The sequence below is a fragment of the Bos mutus genome, chromosome 4 (genome assembly GCF_027580195.1).
Source record: "Bos mutus isolate GX-2022 chromosome 4, NWIPB_WYAK_1.1, whole genome shotgun sequence".
Lineage (NCBI taxonomy): Eukaryota > Metazoa > Chordata > Mammalia > Artiodactyla > Bovidae > Bos > Bos mutus.
Genome location: NC_091620.1, coordinates 53,519,818 through 53,542,898, shown reverse-complemented (window position 1 = coordinate 53,542,898; position 23,081 = coordinate 53,519,818). Strand labels below are relative to the sequence as shown.

Here is a 23,081-nt window from a genome sequence, read left to right as displayed (position 1 = left end):
AACTGTGTTTCTGCCTCACTCCTGACTGTGGAAACAACAGCCCCACTGGACACTCCAGGAACAGCCTCCTCCTCCGCTTCCTGACCCAGTGCTCCCCCGTCGAGTCCCCTCTCCCTGCCGTCTGCATGCCCGGCCTTCTGGGCCCTCCAGGCCTACAACCTCCCTGCATGCCAAGTCCCAAGGACTCTCCTCCCAGATCCCCTGCTCCTCGCCCCTCTGTACAGTTGGGTCAGTGCCCACCACATCTTCTATGTCAGGCTCCTGCTCCCGGTCACCCTTCTCAGTCCTGCAGCGCCCCCAGGCTAATCTTCCTGAAGTATAGCTCTAACTAGTTAAAAAAAAGACAAAACCACCACCACCTAACTAAAAACGCCAGAGGACTTTCTGTTTCTCTCTACTGCTCTTTAGCTTGGCCCTCAAGCACCATCCAGTCTTTCAGTCTCCTCTCATCCTGGTCCCCACACATGCCCTGGGTTCCAGCTATACCACCTCGCCCACCTCTTCACACTCGCTCACACTGGCCTCTCAGCTTGGCATGCATCCACTCCCTGAATTGCCAGACCAACCCTCTCAGTCCTTGCCCAGGTCGGCTCCCCGTCAGCCCTTCCTCAGACAGCAGCCTCAGGATAGAGGTTGACTGAGGTGCCTAGAGCCAGGCCGCCTGCAAGTACTCAGGCTGGTTAGCCATTCTGTGCCTCAGTATTCCCACCTGTAAAATGGGACTGATAACCCTCCTAGTACTGTCAGAATTAAATGCAGTAATACATCGAACGCTCTTACAATCTTACAACAGAATGAGTATTCGATAGATATCAACAGCTTAATTATCCCTGAAACAATCCACACTCCAGCTCCAGACCCTTCTCACGTTCTTTCTTTTTTTTTCAATTCTGTGGAACAGTTATGTGTTTGGATGTCTCGGTCTCTTTGGGGCAAGAACCACATCTTCAGCATCTCTCTCCCCAACACTATTCGAACAAGCAAGAGGTGCTCCATAAACACTTTGTTGAACTGAATAAAATTAAATAACAGGTATTTCGACAGAGATCAAGGACTGTTTACTCTATCGGGAAGCGGCCCTACTTCTGAGGGACCCATGGCCGTGAAACTGGCCTCAACAGGAAATGGAAGGAATCCCATGGCTTTAGTAACTTCTTGTGGAATGAGCAGAGAAAACAAAATAGAACTTTCTGGAATGAGGCACACACACGGAATCCAGCTATACAGGAAACCACCCCGACGAGTCATCTCTGTGATTTGAAGAACTCTGCCTCGAATGCCCCCGATAGAATTCAGCCTCAGAGACCATCTTTTCAAGGTGGAAGCAGCAGCCCAGGTGAATCATGGCCACCATTTAGGAAAAGCAGCTGAGGGCTCACGGAAGGTCCCCTCCAGCAGGACGGAGTGGACTTTGGTAGGTGAAAGACTTCAGCTCTTTTCCCCAGGCCCCCAGGTACCAGCCAACCCTATCAGAGTTATACTCAGGGTGGGAACAAAGATGCCTATTTTTGTCCTAAATCAATGCCCTTTCCCAGTCCTTTGGAAAGTTCCAAGTTTAGGCTCTTTCTCCATGAGCCACCATACATGCACATCATCTAAAAATATCGTGAATACAGTAGAATCCAATGCAGGCCCCAGGGAAAAAAAGGAGGGGCTGAGGAAGATCCAGGGAGCCACTTTAGTCTTTGGGAATGAGATCCCAAGGACATGAGCAAACTTCTCCCCCTAAAATCTTAGGCTTGGAGGAAGGTACGGAAAAGAGATGAGTATGTCAGGCACAGTAGTGAGGCCCTTGGCTGGCCCCCAACTGGTCTATCCCAGCCCTGCCCTGCCTCTAAGGCCTGGCCCAGTACAGCCCCCTCCTCTAAGATCCTATGGCACCTCAAGGGGCATCATTCATCCAGCTCCAGGACAGATACTGCCTCCTATTTTTAGGAGACCTCCCTGCTTGCTAAACCACTAGTCCCACTCTCCTATGTGTCCCTTCAGTGAAGGGAAGATCTCACTCACTTCCCCCTCTCCCCGAGGCAAAGCCTATCATTTAGCTCCATCCGATACATTTGGAACAATTTGGAACAAAATTGAGGGAGGCACAGACAACTCACCTCCATATTCAGATGGCTGACAACCCAGCAGGAGAAACATGGAGCCTGTCAGCTCTCTCCAGTGTGACATGTGCTGTGAAAGGTACGAGAAGGGGCTCACATCCAGGTATAGGAGAAGGGAAGAGATCAGAAAGGCTTCCTAAAGAAGGCAACATTCAAGATGACTTCCATACGGGACATCACAGTTGTGATGGGCTGTGCTGGTAGGTTGGTGGGTTGATGTGTTGGTGAGTTGGATGGTTGGTTGGTTGGTTGGGTGGATGGATGGTTAGTTACATGAATATATGAATAAGAAATAAAGGAGTGAATGAAAGCCACCAAGTGAACTTGAAGATAAAGTTTGGATTGTTCCAATTCTATTAAAGATGATCAGTTTAAGTTTCACGACACTGTCCCAAAAATATCAGCATGATTTTCCCTTTCATTCTCCTTATGATGCACATGCTCTCTTTTGCTCAATATAGATTTCCAGGCCCAGGGATATAGCTAGGAAAACAATGACAACAAAGAAATACAGCCCACTCCAACCCTCAAAGAGTTCATGGAAGTAAAAATGAGTGATCAATCATTGTGCTCTATCGAGGATTATCTGTGATACTAAGGAGCAGAAGAGAAGCAGCCACACTATGGGACAGGCTGGAATTAGGTACCTAGGATGCAAAATTTAAGGAGGCACTCAGTCTCAAGTCGATGGAGGTGACTACACCACAGGTGAAACACCTTAAGAGTAGGTGCCTCCTTAAATTTCGCACCTCAGATACCTCCCTTGTTTCACTCTCATCCTGACTCTGTTGCTGATCTCTATATGGACCTCTCTCTGGTCTGGTAGCCAAGGTCTGCTGGAAGCTAGCTCATAGCCCAGCTGATAAGCATCTTGGAATGAGGAAGGAAAAGCATCCAGGAAATAAAGAGTTTCCATACACCTCCTCTGCTGACACTCATCTCCCCCAAATTATCCCTGAGCATTAATGGCCTCTTTCCATCTAGCAGCAGCAGCTTCCCCTGCATGGAATATCTTTCCATCTATGTGCCATGGACCTGGGCCTGGAGCAGAGCTGGCAAGGCTCGGGCGTGGGCAGGGGAGGCTCTCAGAGCTGCCATTCTGATGTCGAGATGGACAAAATGAGACCATTCCTCCTTCCAAGGAGGGGGGTGGAACCTCTCTTCCCTCTTTAGCCACACTTTCTTGATCTCAAAGGAAATTTGAGTCAGGAGAAGTCTCTTTGCCCTGGGGGATGCTTTGGGTCAAAGAAACTCAGAAACCCCAGAACTGAAGGTATGTGGCAGCTTTAATTACCGCACAGGGGAGAGAGCGTCAATCCCGCTCATGGAGGGCTCCAAGTGGCCCTTAATGTGTGCCCGAGTCAGTTCTCATGTTTACTCTCCTGGGCAATACTAGGGAGAGGCCAGCATTCAGAGGAGACAGAAGTGGCATTCCACTGTGGATGGGGAATGCACGTGTTGTGTAAATGTGGGCAAGAAGTGGGAAGGACAACCAGCTGGGCACAGGGACCAATGGCAGTGTGAAAGGCAGCCGTGCCACCCCAGAAGACTGGTCCCCGGGGTCAGCATGTAGGGGAAGCTGCACAGCACAGGAGCCCCAGGCAGGCCGCCTGTCTACACGGGGCTTCTGGCCCACAGGAAAGCAACTGTGTGTGTTGTATGTTTCAAGAGTCAGCTAATTTCAAACCTTAGTCCCACATAAAGTCCAAAGAATGTGCAGAGACAAATGAAAATGGGATTCTCTCCATTCTCGTCCCAGGCAGTACAGATGTTGTCAGACTCGGGATGCTCGGATAGAGGGAACAGTCAATAAACCGCAAATGCCACATCCTCTGCTCAGCCTCTGCCAGGCCCCAGATGGAAACATTTGTTCCCTCTCACGACGCAAACAGGCCTGGGCTCAGGCCTGATCTGGAGGCCGGGCAGGGTGAGAACCGGAGGGACTGGATCGAATTCATCTGTCTCCCACCCAAGTGCGCTGTCATCCTCGTCGGCAGGGGCCTGAGGAGGGTCTCACAACAGGGCCACCCAAAGTCTCTGGGGGTCCTGAAGACCGACGCGGGTCTGCTGCCACCTACTGTCCATTCTCCTGCAAAACCCAAAAATCGGACGGGGCACACCCAATGTCAGTCATTGAGTCCCTGGAACTGACTACTGGCTTTGACAGAGACAGGGACATTGATGCTGTGGTCAGGCAGTGGCTGTGCCCAGGCTGCAGAGACCCATGCAGAACAAGGCAGGCTAATCACAGCTATTCCTCACCCAGTGTTACTAGCTCACCATGAGGTTTTTGCATTAAACGCAGCCTCTTCAACCCAAGGCTGCCCTGCCCTGTCCACAGAGCCCCCATCTGCTCCTGGATCTTCCACTCTTCTGCAAGGACCACAGTTTAGCACCCGATTACATAGAGCATGGGCTTCAGAGCAGGGAGCCATCTCATCGTTTCACATCCCCAGTGCCGGATCTGGACATCAAGAAAGCTCAAAGCTACATCCTGTCTGAGACAGCAGAGCATTGTTCAGCTATGATGCCAGTGATGGGTCACGGTGTTCTCACAATGAGAGCTGAGGGGTCTCAATGGGAGGGGCTGTCTGCAGGCCTATATCAGATTTCACTCCAGCCTGCCCCTCTGGAGTTTGTCTCCTCACCTGTAAATGATCCCTGTTTGGCCTGCCTCACCCCAGAGGTGAGAGCCATGAGCAAGCTTTGGAAATGTCTATTTCCATTATCCCACTGGGAGCTGGGGGAGTGTAGAAGGAATCATGAGGACTGACATGGAAGATGCAAGGAGTCCCTTGCCTGGTCACCCCCATCCCAGCTGCCGTCTGCGTTGGCTGCTAACGGCTCACAGCTGCACCCATTGCCAGAGACCTATCCATAAAAGTCAGCCAGGAGGTGGCATACTGCCCCCCAGTATGGGCCCCCCATAGCCCATGGCTGACACAAGAAAAATAGGCCCTCTCCTGGCTTAAAGGTGGAAGCAGCTCTGGGTCAGTCCATACTCTCATCTCCCTGCGGGAGGAGCCTGCCCGCCCCCCACATCCTCCCCTGCCCTTACATGTGTCCCTCACTGCCTTTCTCCTGAGAGCACACCCCCGACAGATTACATGTGCCTGACCCTCCATCTCAGGCTGAGCTTCCAGGACACTGCTTCTCCAAACTCGGCCTGCAGCCCATCACCTGGAAGGCTTGTTAAAATACGCTGCCGGGTGTCACCCCCAAAGTTCCAATTCCGCAGGTCAGGCAAGCTGTGTTCCTAACACATTCCCAGGCAATGCACGTGCTCCTGGTCCAGGGAGCAGAGTCTGAGAATAGCTGTTCTTGGGACTTTGACCTAAGATAGAAATCATTCACAAGTAACAGGCAAAGGGGCCAGAGGTGTCAGGATTAAGCCATGTAGCACCCAGCCTGCCTCCCAGTCAAAACCCTGCAGCTGGAACAGGAGATCATCATGCCTCCAGCAACAGATCCCCGTGCTCAGGGCTGGAGGAGAATCTGGGTTGCTGAGCCCTGCCTGTATCATTTTACTACAAGAGCTCAGAGGAGCCCACAGTCCAGGAGGGACTCCCATGGCACAGGAACCCAGTTTGAATGCTCATTCTCTACACAAGATGAACATCAGGGGTCAGCCAAAAAGACTGATTGCTGGATCTCAGATAAAGTGAAAGTTTGATCTGGACACATCCAAGGCCATGTGTAAATGGAGGATGAGGGGCTGACAGAGACTGTGGTGGTTGTTTTTGTCCCTAAGTTGTGTCTGATTCTTTGCAACCCCAGGACGGAGAGCCCACCAGGCTCCTCTGTCCAAGAATACTGGCGTGGGTTGCCAGTTCCTTTTCCAGGTGATCTTCCCAACCCAGGGATCAAACCCATGTCTCCTGCATTGGCAAGCGGATTCTTTACCACTGAGCCACCAGGGAAGTCCTCAGAGATGGAGACAACCATAAAGAGCAGTCCATCCAATCCCTTCCCTTACAGACAGGAGCACAGAGGACCAGAAAGGGCTGGAGATCTGACCAAAGCAGACATTCTACCTGCAAACACAGGAAAAATAAGTGCTCGATTTAAAGGCAAGACAACTGCTTTTACTGTCCTCAGAGAATAGCCGTGAGCAATCCTATTACATGGGCTCTAGTAACAGTCCTGGTGTGAGAAACAACCTCTTCACGGCTTCACTTAGACCCCGAGGCCAGAAGAGAAGAGAATTGATGCACAGTTGCATCACAACAGCATCAACAGGGCCTGAAATAAGAACCACAGGACAGCTGACGGCTCACATCTGCAGATTCCAGACACAAGGTCCCTGACTCACAGGCCACAGGGAGGCCAGTTAACAAAGAAACACAATTGGCTTGATAAAATATATCCCGACAGGTGGGCAATGGACTGTGCCCCAACGTCCATGACCTAACCCTGCTCCTTCCACCGTCTTCCTCATTTCAGGGAACAGCAACCCCATCTCCCGGTTGTTCAGCCAAAAACTTTGGCGTCATCCTTGCCTCTTTTTTCTCTAATGCACACATCTAATCCATGGGCAAATCCTGTTGACTCAACCACTTACAGGTTCCCCTTCCACTCAAAAGTAAAGCCTTCCCATGAAAGCTTTCCTAGGCTGAAGTGGGGCAAAGCCAAGAAGCAATGACCTTAGGACACATCTTGTTAACAGGGGCACAGAACAAACTGAGATCAAGCCCAGAGGCTCACGGGCACAGAGCAGAGGGTGGTTCCGGGGGAACGGGCTTGGTAGTGCCGCTCTGGCGGCTGTTCCCGGGGAAAGCTGCCTTTGCAACGACTCAGTGCAAAGCACTGATCACTATTTTCACTTTTTGTCTTTGCCTTAAAAGTGAAAATCCTCTTTGGATTTATTTTGCTTAACTAATATAGGTCTTTAGTAAAAGTGAACTGGAATGAAACTAAATTCAAAAAGCAGAAGATCCGTGTGTGTGTGTGTGTGTGTGTGTGTGTTTCCTCTAGCTCATGTCTCATCACCTTCACTGCCACTACCTGATTCAAGCCACCATCAGCTCTCCTGAAGATGGTTGCATCGCCCCTGCCTGTTTTCAGCCTTGTCTCCTGAATCTATTCTCAACCCCAACCAGCAACCAGAGGGATCCTACTTAACACAAGTCACCACATGCCCTGCCTCTGCCTAACCTCCAAAGGCTCCTCCATCACCTAGAGGTAAAGCCAGCACCTTCAGAGGCCTCCAGATCCCCCTGCTCCCTCACCCCCTCCCTCTCCTCCTCTCTGCCTCTTCTGCTCAGCCTGAACAAGCAACCCCAGGACCTATGCATGGCTGCTCTCTCTTTACATTTGCTTTCAGGGATCAAAAGTTGGTTCCCTGTCTTCCTTCTGGTCTCCTCTCATGCATCTTCTCAAAAAAGGTTTCCCCAGCTACCCCTTGTAAAATAGCAGCCCCAAAGCCAGGGCTCTCCATCACACTTCCTTGATTTATTAATACTTTTCCTTGCAGCACACAGGTACATTGTATATTTGCCTGTTGGGTGGATATGCTGGCTGCCTCTCCCCACCAGAAGTATACACTCCACGAGAGCAGAGACTTGGTCTGTTTCATCCACATGGAATCACCAGTGGATAGAACTGTGTCTGGCACACAGGAGCCTATCACAGGTGGAGTGCTGGCAGAAGTTAATCAGCTCTCCAGGGTGAGTGAGGGGGATGCTAATTTGCAGCATTTGCCAATTTTCTGGGGCTTCTCAGGTGGTGCAGTGGTAAAGAATCTGCGTGCCAATGCAGGAGACACAGGAGACACAGGTTCAATCCCTGGGTCAGGAAGATCCCCTGGAGTAAGAAAATGGCAACCCACTCCAGCATTCTTGCCTGGGAAAATTCCATGGACAGAGGAGCCTGGTGGGCTACAATCCATGGGATCACAAAGAGTCAGACATGACTAAGCATGCACGCATAGCTAAACATGGTTCAACTACTCCTACCATGACCAAGTTCAAGCTACTAGCTTGACATCAGACATGGCAACAAGGGGCTCTGTGAGCCAGGACAAGCTGGCTATAACACACTATGGCATTCATTAAAGAGTTATTAATAAGTTAACTGAATAAATGAATATTTCTGTGAATTGATGTGTATTTTTTGAGGACTAACTCCATGAACTAGGGTCTAAAGTCAAGTCTCTCTGAAACCAAGGGAATCGCTGCATAAGGAATAGGAATGTCATGTGTTGACTGGTGACAATTGTGTGGGAGGCTTATACTGAGAACAGGAAGGGTCATACACATTTTGAGCAAAAGCTCTAAACATAGCCAGTGAGAGTAGAGCTTATAGAAAGACTGTAGGACCCTTGCAAGAGCTCAAGTGAGTCATCTCCCCTCTGCTCCCTGAGCCCTGCTCCCCAACTGCCAGATGAAGGGCTAGGATCCTAAGGACCTTTCTACCCCTGACAAACTATAAGGTTAAGAATTGAGACAGATCCTAAAGCAGCATCTATTCCCCTCTGCTTTTAAAACACCCAATTGAAAATATCTTTTTTTTAAAAAATCCAATGAAATTAAACTTGAATTTCATGGATTCCCATCATTCTTTAAGCTTGCCTTCTGGGAAAACATTCACTGTCCCCAAGGTGACATCCATCAGCGTTCAGGAAATTCACAACTGCCCTGAGCTCACTGGACACACCACGGCAGCCCCAGAGCCAGACATCTTCTCCACGCCTAATCCCGGAGCTCCCAGGGACTGACCGGGCTTTCCTGGTTCCCTTCCCACAGGTGACCCACATGAAAAAGAGAGAGACATTTATGACAGTCAAACAGGGGAGAATGCCTGGAAAAGGTGAAAACAACACAATTTCTTCTGGGAGTGGTAGAAAGGGATACCTGAGAGATTAAAAGTAAGCACTTTAAAAATCATAAGGAGACCAAAAAAGATTTTAAACACTGCAAGAAAAAACAGTTGCCCTCTGTAGCAGGCAGGTTAATGCCCACCCCTAATAATGCTCATTTCTTAAGTTCTGGAACCTGTGGCATGTTGGGTTACGTGGCAAGGGAATTAGGTTCCAGATGGAGATAGGGTTGCTGGTCCTTTGACCTTGAGATCAGACTATTCTGGATATTCCTGATGGAACCCAATGGAACCAGAGGGATCCTTCAAAGGGGAAGGAGAAGGCAGAAAAGGGAGAACCAGAGAAATGGGAGCCTGAGGACACAGTCAACACTGATGGCTGGGAAGATGGAGAAACGGGCCACAGAGCAAGGGAGGTGGGTGACCTTCTGAATCTGGAAAAGACAAGGAAACAGATTCTCACCTGTTGTTCAATCACTCAGTCGAGTCCACTCTTTGCAACCCCATGGACCATAGCACGCCTGGCTTCCCTGTTCCTTCACTATCTCCCAGAGTTTGCTCAAACTCGTGTCCATTGAGTCAGTCATGCCATCCAATCTCCATCACCCTCTTTTCCCCTAGAGGCTCCAGAAAGAACACAGCCCTGCCATCACCTTGACTTTAGCCCAATGAGACTCGATTCTGATCTCTATCTTTCAGAACCTAGATACTGCTGCTGCGGCCACTGCCATGGGTTGAACTCCCAAGGGAGGCCAACAGTGCTTTTTTAACTTCCTGACCCTGATTACACCCATGGTTCCAAAGGAGACTGGGCAAAAAGTACGCGGCTGCAGCTTCCACAGCCCACACACATCTGGAAAACGTAAGTGGAAGACAATTCCTATTTTCAAACATCCGGCATGTTGTGCTTTGAACTAATGTGCAGAAAATCAACCACAGCATGGTACAAGTGGCCATGAGAAGGCCCAGGGGTTCACTCTGACAGACTCAGACAAATGACCGGCCACCGTACCCCGAGAGAGTGCTGTGAGCACCACGCGTGAGGCTGCTCCCAACCAGACTATCAACCTTCCCCAAGTGCCACTTGGGGAACTGCAGGCTTCAAACAGTGAGCTCTGGGACTTGTACATAAAGAATTGGAAGATATGTTCTTAGTACTGCACGTGAGGTTTATAGAGGGCCTACTCTGGGCCAGGCGTGTAGGTGATAGCAAGACATGCAAACGTGTAGAAGAGGCAGAGTGAGGCAAGGGTTACAGGATCACCTCGGTCAGGGCCAGAGTCCCAGCAGATCTGACTGATGGTGAGAGAAACACACCAAGGCAGTCCTGATAAGCCAGCAACAAATGACAGGTGGCCCCAAACAGCCACAACCCCCACTGTGAGAGCCCAGACGATTTACACATTTTTAAAGTATCTTCTAAAGTCAAAGGACACCGGAAAGAAACAAAATCAAAGCAGAAAATAGTTCCTTCAGCAACTGAGTCAGATCTCAGGAACCAGGGTCAGAAGGGGCCTGACTGCACAGATATGCATGTTCCCTGACATCTCAGCAGGTCCTGTCCTCCACCTGTCCCCTCTCCCAGGACACATGCTAACGCCCCCGCCCCCAGGTATAACATCCATGGCCATCCCTGAACCTGATGTTGCAAGGCCCAGCAAAGGCCCCCAGTAGCCACCTTCCCTCCAGCTTCATTAGGCCTCAGTGATGGAGCATGTGCCATGCCTATGAGCCAGGTCTGCTGTCCTCTCACTGCCCCTTGTCAGTTTTACAAGAACTACATATGCATACAACTCTCTACCTGAAGAGTTCACAGGATCTTATACACACTAGAACTTAGACCTATGTTTACTGAATTGAATAAAAAAAAAACAAGTGATGGGCAGACAGAACTGCTGGAGAGGGGTTGGGAAGGACAGGAGACAGTGTCCTCTGGGATTTATCAAGTGGGATTACTTTGGCCCTGGTTTCAAACCAAGCGTGCTACAGCTTTGAGCAGTGTAGCTGCCAACAGCACAAAGCCGCCTAACGGAGGTGACTTGCATCTCCCCAGAAACTTCACAGGCTCCTTTAATCCTCTGTGCCTCGGCTTTCTCACCGAAAATGGAATAATAATTGCTGGGGAAGGAAGATGCTTGTTCTCAGCTCCCACAGTGTCCTGGGTGTTTGGAGGAAGTTCTACTGGTCTACCCCATGGACCTTTCCTCTCCTCCTTTGTATTCACTCCATCCTGAGGAAGGAGGTGTGTCTGGTCTGATTGGCTAATTGGGGAAAGAAAGGAAAGAGGAGCATCAGCTGCACCCTGTCTCCTCTGGGAGGGAGCTGCTCTTCCAGGGCCACCCCTCCCACCACGTGGCTTGGGCCTGAGATGAGGTGAGGAAGTCTGTCCCACGCTGGGCACACCAGGACTCGTAGTCTGCTGTGTCTTCTATCTTTCCATTATCAATCTCAGAGATGATATGCATTTTACCCCAATCTAGTTAATACCTTTTGTTTTATTGGGCAATTTGTTCCAAACTCAGGAGAATACTATTTAATGACAAACTCCCCTCTCCACCAGAAAAAAAAAACTAATAATATCCACCTCAATGGATTATCCTAAAGAGCAAATGAGATAATATACACATGTGTTTAGCATGGTGCTCAACATACAGGGAGTAAGTAGAAGGTAAACAACAAAGCTCCCAAAATGTTTACTGATATAAAGATCAACGCTGTGATCACATCACATGTTCAACACTCCTAGTTGTGCTTCCGGAGAAGGCAATGGCACCCCACTCCAGTACTCTTGCCTGGAAAATCCCAAGGACGGAGGAGCCTGGTAGGCTGCAGTCCATGGAGTTGCTGAGCGTTGGACACGACTTCACTTTCACTTTCACTTTCACTTTTCACGTTCATGCATTGGAGAAGGAAATGGCAACCCACTCCAGTGTTCTTGCCTGGAGAATCCCAGGGATGGGGGAGCCTGGTGGGCTGCCGTCTATGCGGTCGCACAGAGTCGGACACGACTGAAGTGACTTAGCGGTAGCAGCAGCAGTTGTGCTTCACCTGGTACTGAGGGAGGGGCAGTGGCAGCATGCTGACCTGCCACCTCCCTCTTCCTATAAGACAAAGTTCATACTATCTTTCAAAGGTCCGATAACTGGTCAAAGGCCACAGTTATTATAAAGGGCAGAGGTGGTTTGCCAGTCCAGGTCATCAGACTCCAGAGTCCATTTCAGGCAATGCTAGATGCTGTAATAACAATAAAATAGGCTAGAGGTGATGGGGTGGAGGTGAAGTTGGTCAAAGAAAACCACTATGAGTACAGAACATCTGATTGACAAGAAAGAGACAGTCATGAGATGGGTTGACAGCAGGACCTTTACAGCAAGGGGATGACCCAGTTCTTCCTCATGTAGAAAGAAGCTAGACATGTTGGGTGAACAGAGAATAAAGATCTGTATTGTCAATCCTAAAAGAAAGGAGAAGTAGGGAACTGACCCTACTAAGATAATAGGCTATAACTACAATGCCATAGTACTAAAAGCTATGGTCATGTGTTTTTTTTATTTAAAAAAAAAAATGAAACTCAGAGAGATCAAAGACAGATCCATGTCTACATGGGTGGAGAAGGAAATGGCAACCCACTCCAGTATTCTTGCCTAGGAAATCTCACGGACAGAGGGGCTGGGTGGGCTACGGTCCACGGAGTCACAGAAGAGTTGCACACAACTTAGCAACAACAACAACATCTTTATGGGAACTTAGAAAAGAATCAAGACAGCTCCATAAATCTATGGGGTAAAGAACAAATTGTAGAGTAGGTGATGCTAGGAAAACTGTCTTACTATTGAATATATGGAGAAAAATAAAAGTGAGTCTTTCAGCCTAACAAATACACAAGATTAAATACCTAAATGTGAAAGCTAAAATTATAAAGTTAATGGAAAAACATAAGAGAATACCAGCGAAATCTAAAGAATGAACTTAATAAAGAAAAATGCAAATCATAGGCCAAACAAGAAATTTCTTAATTGTGTCAAAATTAAGAATTTCTGTTCAACAAAGAAGATAATGGACAAAGTTATGGGACAAATAAAAATGACAGAAGTTATTTTACAAAATCTAAAACTAATGAGAGATTAATATCTACCAAAAGAAAGTTAAATTCTCTTGGAGGAAGATAACATTAATCAGACAACATTAATCACTACAATTATTTCTATGCAATGTCTGGAATTCAATCAGTTCATCAATGCAAAGAAACAGGACAAAACAATCAAAACCTGAAAGAAAAACAGACAGTATCAATAAACCTATAGGTGATCCAGATATGGAAGTGACCAAACAGGACTTTAATATCACTGTGAATAATATGCTCAAGAAAATAAAAGATGGAGAATCTCACAAAAGACTGCTATTTTTTAAAAAGAAATAGAAATTATAAAACTGACAAATAATTAAATTAAGAATTTATTATATGTATTTAATAGCATGGCAAAAGAGAAGAAACATGAACCAGAAGGTAGAGCAAAAGAAAATATCTAGATTAAAGTAGAGAGAGAAGGAAAAAAAAGATGGAAAATATAGGAAAACATTCTTTCCCATCTAGTCTATGTGTAACTGGAGGGCCAGGAGAGAAAAGAGAAAATGGGATAAAAGCAATATTTGAAAAGATAATAGATAATAATTTCCAAAACTCATGAAAGATATCAATCCCAAGTTGCAGGAAGCTCTACATATCCCATTGTAGCTCAGCTGGTAAAGAACCCACCTGCAATGAAGGAGACCTGGGTTCGATTCCTGGGATGGGGAGATCCCCTGTAGAAGGGAATGGCAACCCACTCCAGTATCCTGGCCTGGAGAATTCTATGGACTGTGTAGTCCATAGAGTCACAAAGAGTCACACATGACTGAGCAGCTTTCACTTCACTTCACTACATATCCCAAGCAGAATCATCAAAGAAAACCATGCTGAGGCACATTATAGTAACTCTATTGAAATCAAAGAATGAGAAAATCTTAAAAGAGGCGGGGAAAAAAGCAGCCAGAGGTAAAAAAACAAGACACACTACCTTCAAAAGAGTAATACAAAGGTAAGACAATGGAATGAAATATTTAAAGTCCTGAAAAAATAAACCACCAATCTAGAATTCTATACCCATTGAAATATCCTTCAAAAATAAAGGCAAAATAAAGACATCACTAAACAAAAATTGAAAAAAAATGTAACATACCTGTTAAAGAAATACTAAAGAAAGTTAAGTTCTTCAAGCAAAAGGAAAATGCAAATGCAATAATTATTTCAACTAAAGCAAAAAATTATCAGACTAGATTTAAAAATCCAAATACATGCTGCCCATAGGAGATAAACTTTAAATATACACTAGACCATAAAGAAATCTCAACAAATATCAAAAGGACTGAAATCATAGAGAATATATTATGAACAATGTAGAAATAAGCTAAAAATCAACAACAAAAAGATAACCAGAAAAATAGCCCAAAGGCTTTTAATTAGTCAATACATGTCTAAATAACCCATGGGTCAAAAGAATAAATCACAACAGGAATGAGAAAATATTTAACTAAATTATATAATTATATAATGTATTAACGTGTGGGATACAGACAAAGCATTACTTGGAAATTTGTAGCTTTAAAAGATATTACAAAAGAAGGCTGAGGTGGGTAGAAGGTGGGAAAAATGGGTCACCTGTTTTTGTTCTGCTTTGTTTTAGTTCAGTTTAAATAATTAGCTTTTAAAGGGGGAAAGCCTGGTAAACCCCAAAGGCTTTTAGTTGGCACCCTTAAATATGAACAAATATATATTTATGGACTATATGGAAAAGATATACCATAAAAACACTAATCGAAGGAAAGCTGAGGTAGCTATACCTAGATAGACATTAAGGCAATAAGCATTACTAGAAATGAAGAGAAATTTCATAATAATAGAAGTCTCTCCAACAGAAAGTTATAATAATTCTATATGTATATGTATCAAATAAACTAGCCAAAAAAATGTCTAAGCAAAGTAGGCCCAGCTTATCCATGGTCACAAGGGGACTTAATAGACTACATCGGTTTAGCTTCCCTTGTACTACCAATGTCTGGCACATATTAGATGCACAGCAAATGATTAAAACAGCAGTACTACAAACCAGGATGCCTATCTTATACCAGTCCTGCAGAAATTACTAGTGCTTAAAACACTGCAAGTAAATTACTAGTGCTTAAAACATACACAGGGGCTTCCTATGTGATTCAATGGTAAAGAATTCACCTGCCAATGCAGGAGATTCAGAAGACACAGGTTTGATCCCTGAATTAGAAAGATCCCCTGGAGTAGGAAATGGCAACCTGCTCCAGTATTCTTGCCTGAAAAATTCCATGGACAGAGAGGCCTGGCAGGCTACAGTCCATGGGGTTGTAAAGAGTCAGATATGACTGAGCACACATGCACTTTCTTGAAACATATACAACACATACAAACAAAAACACAATAATCTGAAGAGTATAAGATGGTGTTTACAGGCATGATGGGTTTTGGATTCATCTGTAAATTGAGGAATACCTTCTTGCTGGTTTAAGAATTATATAATAATATATGAAAAGTGGTATAGTGTCAGGCACTAAGTAAACACTCAATGGGAGCAGTTAATATACGTAAGAAACATTGAAAATAATTCTGGAATAGCAGTCAACAAACCCCCTAGAAATTAAAATCAGAAATGCCAAAAAGAAGAGGAGGAGGAAGAAGGGATAAAGAAGAAAAAGTGGCTGAGAATCAATAATTCAAGATACATATCAATAAAATAGAAAATAATAGCAAACTAAACTCAAAGAAAGCAGAATGAAAGAGTGAAAATCAATAAATTAGAAACCAAACCTACAACACTGAGGATGAGATGGTTGGATGGCATCACCAACTCAATGGACATGGGTTTGGGTGGACTCCGGGAGTTGATGATGGACAGGGAAGCCTGGTGTGCTGTGGTTCATGGGGTCGCAAAGAGTCAGACACGACTGAGCGACTGAACTGAACAGAAACCTACAAAGCCAAAAGTTACTTCTTTAAAAGAAAAAGCATAGAATTCACAACCCCCTACTAAAACTAGCTGAGAAACAGAACACAAATTACCAGTATCAGGAATGGAAACAGAGACAATCTTGAAGACTGAAGACAATAAGAAGACATTATCAGTTCAGTTCAGTTTCAGTTCAGTCGCTCAGTCGTGTCCGACTCTTTGCGACCCCATGAATTGCAGCACGCCAGGCCTCCCTGTCCATCACCAACTCCCGGAGTTCACTCAAACTCATGTCCATCAAGTCAGTGATGCCATTCAGCCATCTCATCCTCTGTTGTCCCCTTCTCCTCCTGCCCCCAATCCCTCCCAGCATCAGACTCTTTTCCAATGAGTCAACTCTTCGCATGAGGTGGCCAAAGTACTGGAGTTTCAGCTTTAGCATCATTCCTTCCAAAGAAATCCCAGGGCTGATTTCCTTTAGAATGGACTGGTTGGATCTCTTTGCAGTCCAAGGGACTCTCAAGAGTCTTCTCCAACACCACAGTTCAAAAGCATCAATTCTTCGGCACTCAGCTTTCTTCACAGCCCAACTCTCACATCCATACATGACTATTGGAAAAACCATAGCCTTGACTAGACGGACCTTTGTTGGAAAAGTAATGTCTTTGCTTTTGAATATGCTATCTAGGTTGGTCATAACTGTCCTTCCAAGGAGTAAGTGTCTTTTAATTTCATGGCCGCAATCACCATCTGCAGTGATTTTGGAGTCCAAAAAAAATAAAGTCTGACACTGTTTCCACTGTTTCACCATCTGTTTCCCATGAAGTGATGGGACCAGATGCCATGATCTTATAATTACAATTTTATATACATGAAGTTAAAATATAAATTAAATGGTTAAATTCCTTGGAAAAATACAACTTGCCAAAACTGACACAAAATGAAATAGAAAAGTTTAATTACACATAAAAACGGATGCTTAGTTGTGAAAATACACAAATGATACCTAGAAAGACAAACAAATGCTAAACTGCTTGTGATTATGAATTACTTTGTTTTTTGCTTCTTGTGTTTTTTGGTTTCCTATTATGCACATGCTAACTTTTAAGAAATAAATGTTATTTTAAAAACATTAAAAAAAGATAATTTTAATTTAAAATTTTTATTTGAATTCATAATTTAAAACCTTTTAAGTCAATGCTCAGAAAATTCTCTCAAATATTTAAGGAAGAAATAACACCAATCTTACACTAACTATTCAAGACTATTAAAAAAAAAAAAAGAAGAAGAACTACTTCTAGCATACCCTAGATAAAAAAATCTGACAAGGCTGTTGTTCCAAGAAAGAAAATTTGCCAGCCAGTCTCCTTCATGAATTTATATACAAAAACCCTATACAAAATACTAATAAATTAAATCAAACAATATATAAAATTAATATATGATAGCCAAGTGTGTTTTATTCCAGAAATATAAGGTTGGTTTAACATTCAAAAATCAATCAGTGTAGGAATCCTCAAGGTTCATTGTGAAAGAATAAAAGAGAAGGACTCGGGATAGGGTTTTAAAAAACTGCCCCTTAAGGAGCCTCGTGGGAGCTGATTCACTATCATACCTCCGGCTTCCAACCTCTCTTGTACCATATCAGCCTGACCCTTGAGAAGAAGTAAGAGCCAAAGAAATCTCCCCAAAGCTTCCTAGTGTGTGGGCTCTGGGCTATTTTCTCCCTGGTGGAATGACTAGCATCACTTCCCCCACTTCACCAGCCGCACTCAGAGCCCAAGGAGCCACTCAGGACTGGACTGTTCTCTGAAAAACCATCACCTGAGCATAACACACTCACCTGAGGGATGGGGGCTGGCTCCCCTGCCGTTCGAACGCTCTCTCCGGCTTCTCCTGCGTCTTCGGGACATTCCCACTGGACAGGGAGAACTTCGGGGGGGTTCTGATGGCCTCTGAGCCACTGTCCACAGCTGGACTGTCTTCAGAAAGGTCTCTCCACCTGCCACTCCCCCTGGGGAGCAGCCCTTTGACTGGTAGGTGAGGCGGGCTGCCAGGCAAGGTTCTCTGCTTTTCCCAGGTTAGCTCGCTGAGCGGGCCCTGAGGGCTCCTAGAGGTGGAGGTGGTGCTGGAAGCTGGTCCCTCCAGAGGGGTGGGACAGGTGGAGGTGTGAGTAGAGAGCTCGGGCTCTTGTGGGCTCCCTTCCTTGTGAGGCTGGGTAGCACTGCTCAAGGCCGGGGACCGCCTCAGTGAGCGTTTGCGGAGGGAATCCTGAAAGGGACAAGGACAAAAGCAGAGGTGAGGATCCCCTTGGAAGGAGGTGGGAAATAACCTACTTCAAGACTATGATGTTCCCTTCTCACTTTTTCCATCCTCAAGTCCTTCTCTTAAAATTCTACCTACCCTCTGAGGAGACTCTCAGGGGCCCCACTTCTCTCATGCTTTCTCAGCACCCCACGAGCATAAACCCCAGGAGCATGCCTCAGCCCCATCCCACACCCCTTAGAGAGAGCTCCAGGGTCAGCTACTACTACTACTAAGTCACTTCAGTCGTGTCCGACTCTGTGCAACCCCATAGACGGCAGCCCACCAGGCTCCCCCGTCCCTGGGAGTCTCCAGGCAAGAACACTGGAGTGGGCTGCCATTTCCTTCTCCAATGCGTGAAAGTGAAGTTGCTCAGTCGTTTCCAACCCTCAGCGACCCCATGGACTGCAGCCTACCAGGCTCCTCCATCCATGGGATTTTCCAGGCAAGAGTACTGGAGTGGGGTGCCGTTGCCTTCTCCATCCAGGGTCAGATGTATTCTAATTCCTGAATCGCCACCTGCTAGCTATGTCCCCTGTGACAAGTCATTGAACTTCTTTGTTCCTCACTTGCCCTTCCTGTAATCTAATCTGTCTACAATCTGCTATCTGTAATTTCTAAACCCCAAAACCTCTAAAAAGTGAACATTTCTGTTGGAATCCTATGGCAAATTCTTTTTAGTTGTTATGAAGTTACTTGTAGTCTTTTTTTTACCCCACCACACCATGGGGCTTGGCGTATCGTAGTTTCCTGACCAGGGATCAAACCCAGGCCCTCAGCAGTGAAAGTGAGGAACCTTAACCACTGGATTGTAGGAATTCCCTTGCGGTCTTTTTTCAAGCATGAATATTCATATGCTTTGTGGCAGATATGTTTTGTTTATGGGATGCTACATCAAACCCTACTTCGGGCATTCTGTGGTACGTGGTTTATGCACTGTATTTCCTTTCTGAAGTTTAAAAAAAAAAAATCTAAATTACAAAGCACATTTGGCCCAGAGGTTTTGGATAAACAATTGGGGACCTGCAGTGCTGACTTCCCACAAGACCACGGTGAGGGCTAAAGGAAAGACCCAGACCCATGTACGGCAGTAGCACAGAGCCAACCTCTTGAAGCAGCCAGCAAATGTTACAACGCCACTGCTTAGTATCTTTGCCCCTGTCCCCGCATACTCACGGCCCTACCCTTTCCTGCCAGTAGACCAAGTGATGGAGGCCGTTATTCCTTCCTCTCTGGTGTCCCCAGAGCTTCCCAGTTCAGTGACCTATACCTAGTAAGCAATCAAGTCTTGCTCACTTTCAAAATGCAGGAACTTCAGAGCAGTCAACTGAAGTGTCCTCTCTATCAATCATTAACCAGTAAAATGGGAACTCACGTTGTTACCCGTCTGAGGTGGAGGAGTAGAGGGAGGGGACAAAAATACACCTGCTGAGCTTTTTCTGGATCTCAGCAATTCCAGAAATAATCCTGAGCCAAATGGTAAAGCCTGTGCCAAAAAAAGAACATCTAATTCTGTCCTGTTCCCACCCAGTGGAAATTACTAGGCACCATAAACCTCCTCCGAAAGCCACCCAGGGCATTCCTTGCCACAGAGCAAAGAAAACATTAGTCATTGTTCCCAAGGAGACCCAAACTTCCGGCCAAGGGCAGGGAACCCAGCCTCTTACTCATCCTTCGAAAGTGCAGAGCTGACCTAGAGGTAAAAAATGATGCAATACCTAGCAAACCTCGCTCTTTTCTCTTGTATGGCCAAAGCACTCAAAAGCCCACAGAACACCTTCCAGAAAACCTGGGGAAATGCCACTTTAGTGTCCCTTCACAAGATTCAGATACCCCAGGGGAAAAAAACACCTCAGAGGAGAACTGCTTCTTCTTTGGGAAGGAGTTTGTGGCAATCTCTCAGTAGTAAAGCAGGTCCAAGCCCTCGCCCTCACACCTCAGTACTGAAGGGGACTGAACTGCACAGACTTGATGATTCGAAAGTCATGGTAGGCAGGACCTGCCTGGTGGTCCAGTGGCTAAGACTCTGCGCTCCCAATGCAGGGGACCCAAGTTCAATTCTTGGTCAGGGAACTAGATCCCACATGCCACAACTAAAGATCCCTCATGCCACAATGAAAATCGAAGATCCCTCGTGCCGCAACTAAGACCCGGCACTGCCAAACAAATAAATACATATATAAAAAAGCAAGTCATGGTACGATAGGACCCTAACATTCATCTGGTCCACCAGTTCTCAAAGTATAGCCCATCAACCTTAGGGGTCCCTGCCCAAACCCTTTCAGAGAGCTCAAAACTATTTTCATTATAATAATAAGATATGATGTGCGTTTTTCACCATGTTGATGCTTGCAGTGATGATCCAAAAGCACTGGTGGGAAAACCTGCTGACCTTCAGCACGAATCAAGGCAGCGGCACCCAACTATACCAGTGCTCGAGGTATTCAACCGCACTTACAATAAACATGCTAATTTCACTTAAGAATGTCCTTGCTGATGCACAGAAAATGTTAATTGCCTCCGATCTTGATCCTGTGTTAGACATCTCTTTAATAGTCTGTGTGACAAAGTAGGAGATATATATATAAACATTGTGTGGGATACAGATGATGACGGCTGTGACTAGGCAAAGCCCTATATGCAGCCATCTGAGCTGTGAGCTGAACTTGCTACTGTGTTTCATGGAACCACTGACAGATGAACTACGGTTAATTCAGACAGGTCTTTGGCAGGCATTTTCTTGAAAATAAATTGAACTCAAGGGAAACAAATGATATATTGTTGCCAGTGATCAAATACAAGTTACCTTAAAAATCAGAATTTGGAGAAACATGTTTACCATTATAAACTTGAGGGCTTCTGGATACTTAAAAACTTTCTGATGAGTTGAGTGATGACATTAACAAATGTGACTTTTTTTTATGGTTTCTTGTATAATGAAATGTGTCAACATTCAGAGAATCTATATAACTTCATAAAACAATAACTTTCAGGTGACCAATGCATCGTGTTACTAAGCCATGCGGTGGTAAAAGATTCATTCAAAGTGCAAAACAAACCAATGAAAACTGATAACACACAAAAAGTTCATTGGGATGGTTTCAGATTCCACATTAAGAAACAACTTGTCTAGCTTTGATGTAATAGTAAAGAATACCCCTAGTTTTCTGAAAAGACAATGAAGAAACTTTTCCCTTTTCCAATTGCATGATCATCTCTGAGCCATGAAATTCCAGATCTCAAAGGTGTGTCGGACACCTGGTCTAACAAACAAGACCATGGCCAAGAGACCGTGTCCAAAAGACCTTTAAAGACCTTGTCCAAAAATCTCACGAGATGTAGGCAGGGGCGGAGAGAGGGTCCACTGCTTTTTGCCTTTAATTCCAGATGAGCTGGAAGAACAGCGCTGCCCCTGAAGCCTCACTTGCATGTACACATGCTGCCCCGAGAGTGGGGTGACCAGCGTAGACACAGATGACCTGTTTTTGGTTTGCTTAGGCTCCCTGATTTGACTGACAGTACACTATGAGTTTGGTGTTTGATTTTCCTTTGTTGTTCTGTTTCTCTTTTAAAGTTTTACAAACTCTTTTTACATTCATTCTCTCCTTTGCTTTAGTTTCCCACCTGACAGGAGCCTACCATCACCTCTCTTTAAGGGAGTCTATAAAACATCAGTGTTAAATTTTTAGAATTTTTTTTAAAGCAAAACCAAACTATAAGGATTGGGATTTCTTTTTCCTCTTTTCACTATCATGTTTTTAAAAATAAAAAGTACGTTCTGTAGACTTGGCTGGGTCCCCCACTCCTGAACTGCAAAGATAAACCTAGGTCGATGTGTTCTCACTCGGCAAAGGAACATAGAACGATGGTAACCACCTAGTTGATAAGATGGGTAAACTGAGGGCAGGGAAGGTGATGAGGCCATGGCCCCACAGAGAGCTGGCAGTAGAGCTAGGGAATGATAAAAGGCCCCTTGTTCTTGCCCATCCCATGATATACATCCTCCCTTCTGGAGCTGTCTTGTGGGGCACCCTAAATAAACCCAGGCACCCCTTAAGCCATGCCTGTCCTCAATTTCCATGCTCAGAGCATCAGGCTCAAGCATCATAGCTCATAGCTCATCATGCTCATAGCTCAAGCATCAGGCCCACCTGTGGGGAGCTGGCAATGGGCCCGGCCATCATGCCTCGGACAATCAGGCCAGACTTTGGCCTGACCTTCTCTCCCATCCTCTTCGTGTCCAAGGAAGGCTCTGACATTGGAAGCTTGTCCGTCTTCTCCCAAGCAGAAGCCACAGCGGGGCTTTCACCTGCGACAGTCTTTATAGGCCTACTTTTGTGTGAGGACCTTTTGGATGATACAAAATGACCAAGTACATCCCCATCAAGACTGTCGTGTCTGCAAAAAAGGGATATTTCCATTAAAACAGAGTCCTCAAAGGAAATTGCTAGCAATAATAATAAATTGCACAGTCCATAGGCACTCACAGTAAGCCCATTCACAAATCTGTGGTGATTTCTAACCAGCTTTATCATTAAAGGTAAGGAAAAGAAAAGACTTCTGTATCTGGGCAGGTCTGGCCTACAAAATGAGGCCAGAAACAAGAAACAAAATCCGGGTTGATGACTGATGATAGGATTCCTTGAACTGTCAACATAAAGAGCATCCTTGTTTCTTCCAGACCCCAGTGATTAAGGAAAACTGTCGCCCTTCAATACCATAGTTCCCCACCCCACCCCAACTATAGTATATATAGGGTTTAGTACTAACCAGGGTACTGGGCATTTATTGGGGGGCTTGGAATGTATCCCCCATGGATAAAGGGGGAGGATGGTATAGT

At 45.7% G+C, this 23,081-nt stretch overlaps 1 protein-coding gene across 3 annotated transcripts in view; it reads right to left on the bottom strand.

Moving 5' to 3' along the window:
• MINDY4 (MINDY lysine 48 deubiquitinase 4) overlaps positions 1-23,081 on the bottom strand; it is a 120,145-nt gene that overhangs the window by 81,520 nt on the left and 15,544 nt on the right. For all 3 annotated transcript variants that reach the window (XM_070369492.1, XM_005889141.2, XM_070369494.1), the window contains 2 exons: positions 22,393-22,639; positions 17,781-18,208 (listed from right to left, as the gene is read on the bottom strand). In XM_070369492.1, coding sequence (XP_070225593.1) covers positions 17,781-18,208; positions 22,393-22,639 — 675 coding nt within the window. The remainder of the gene's footprint in view (positions 1-17,780; positions 18,209-22,392; positions 22,640-23,081) is intronic.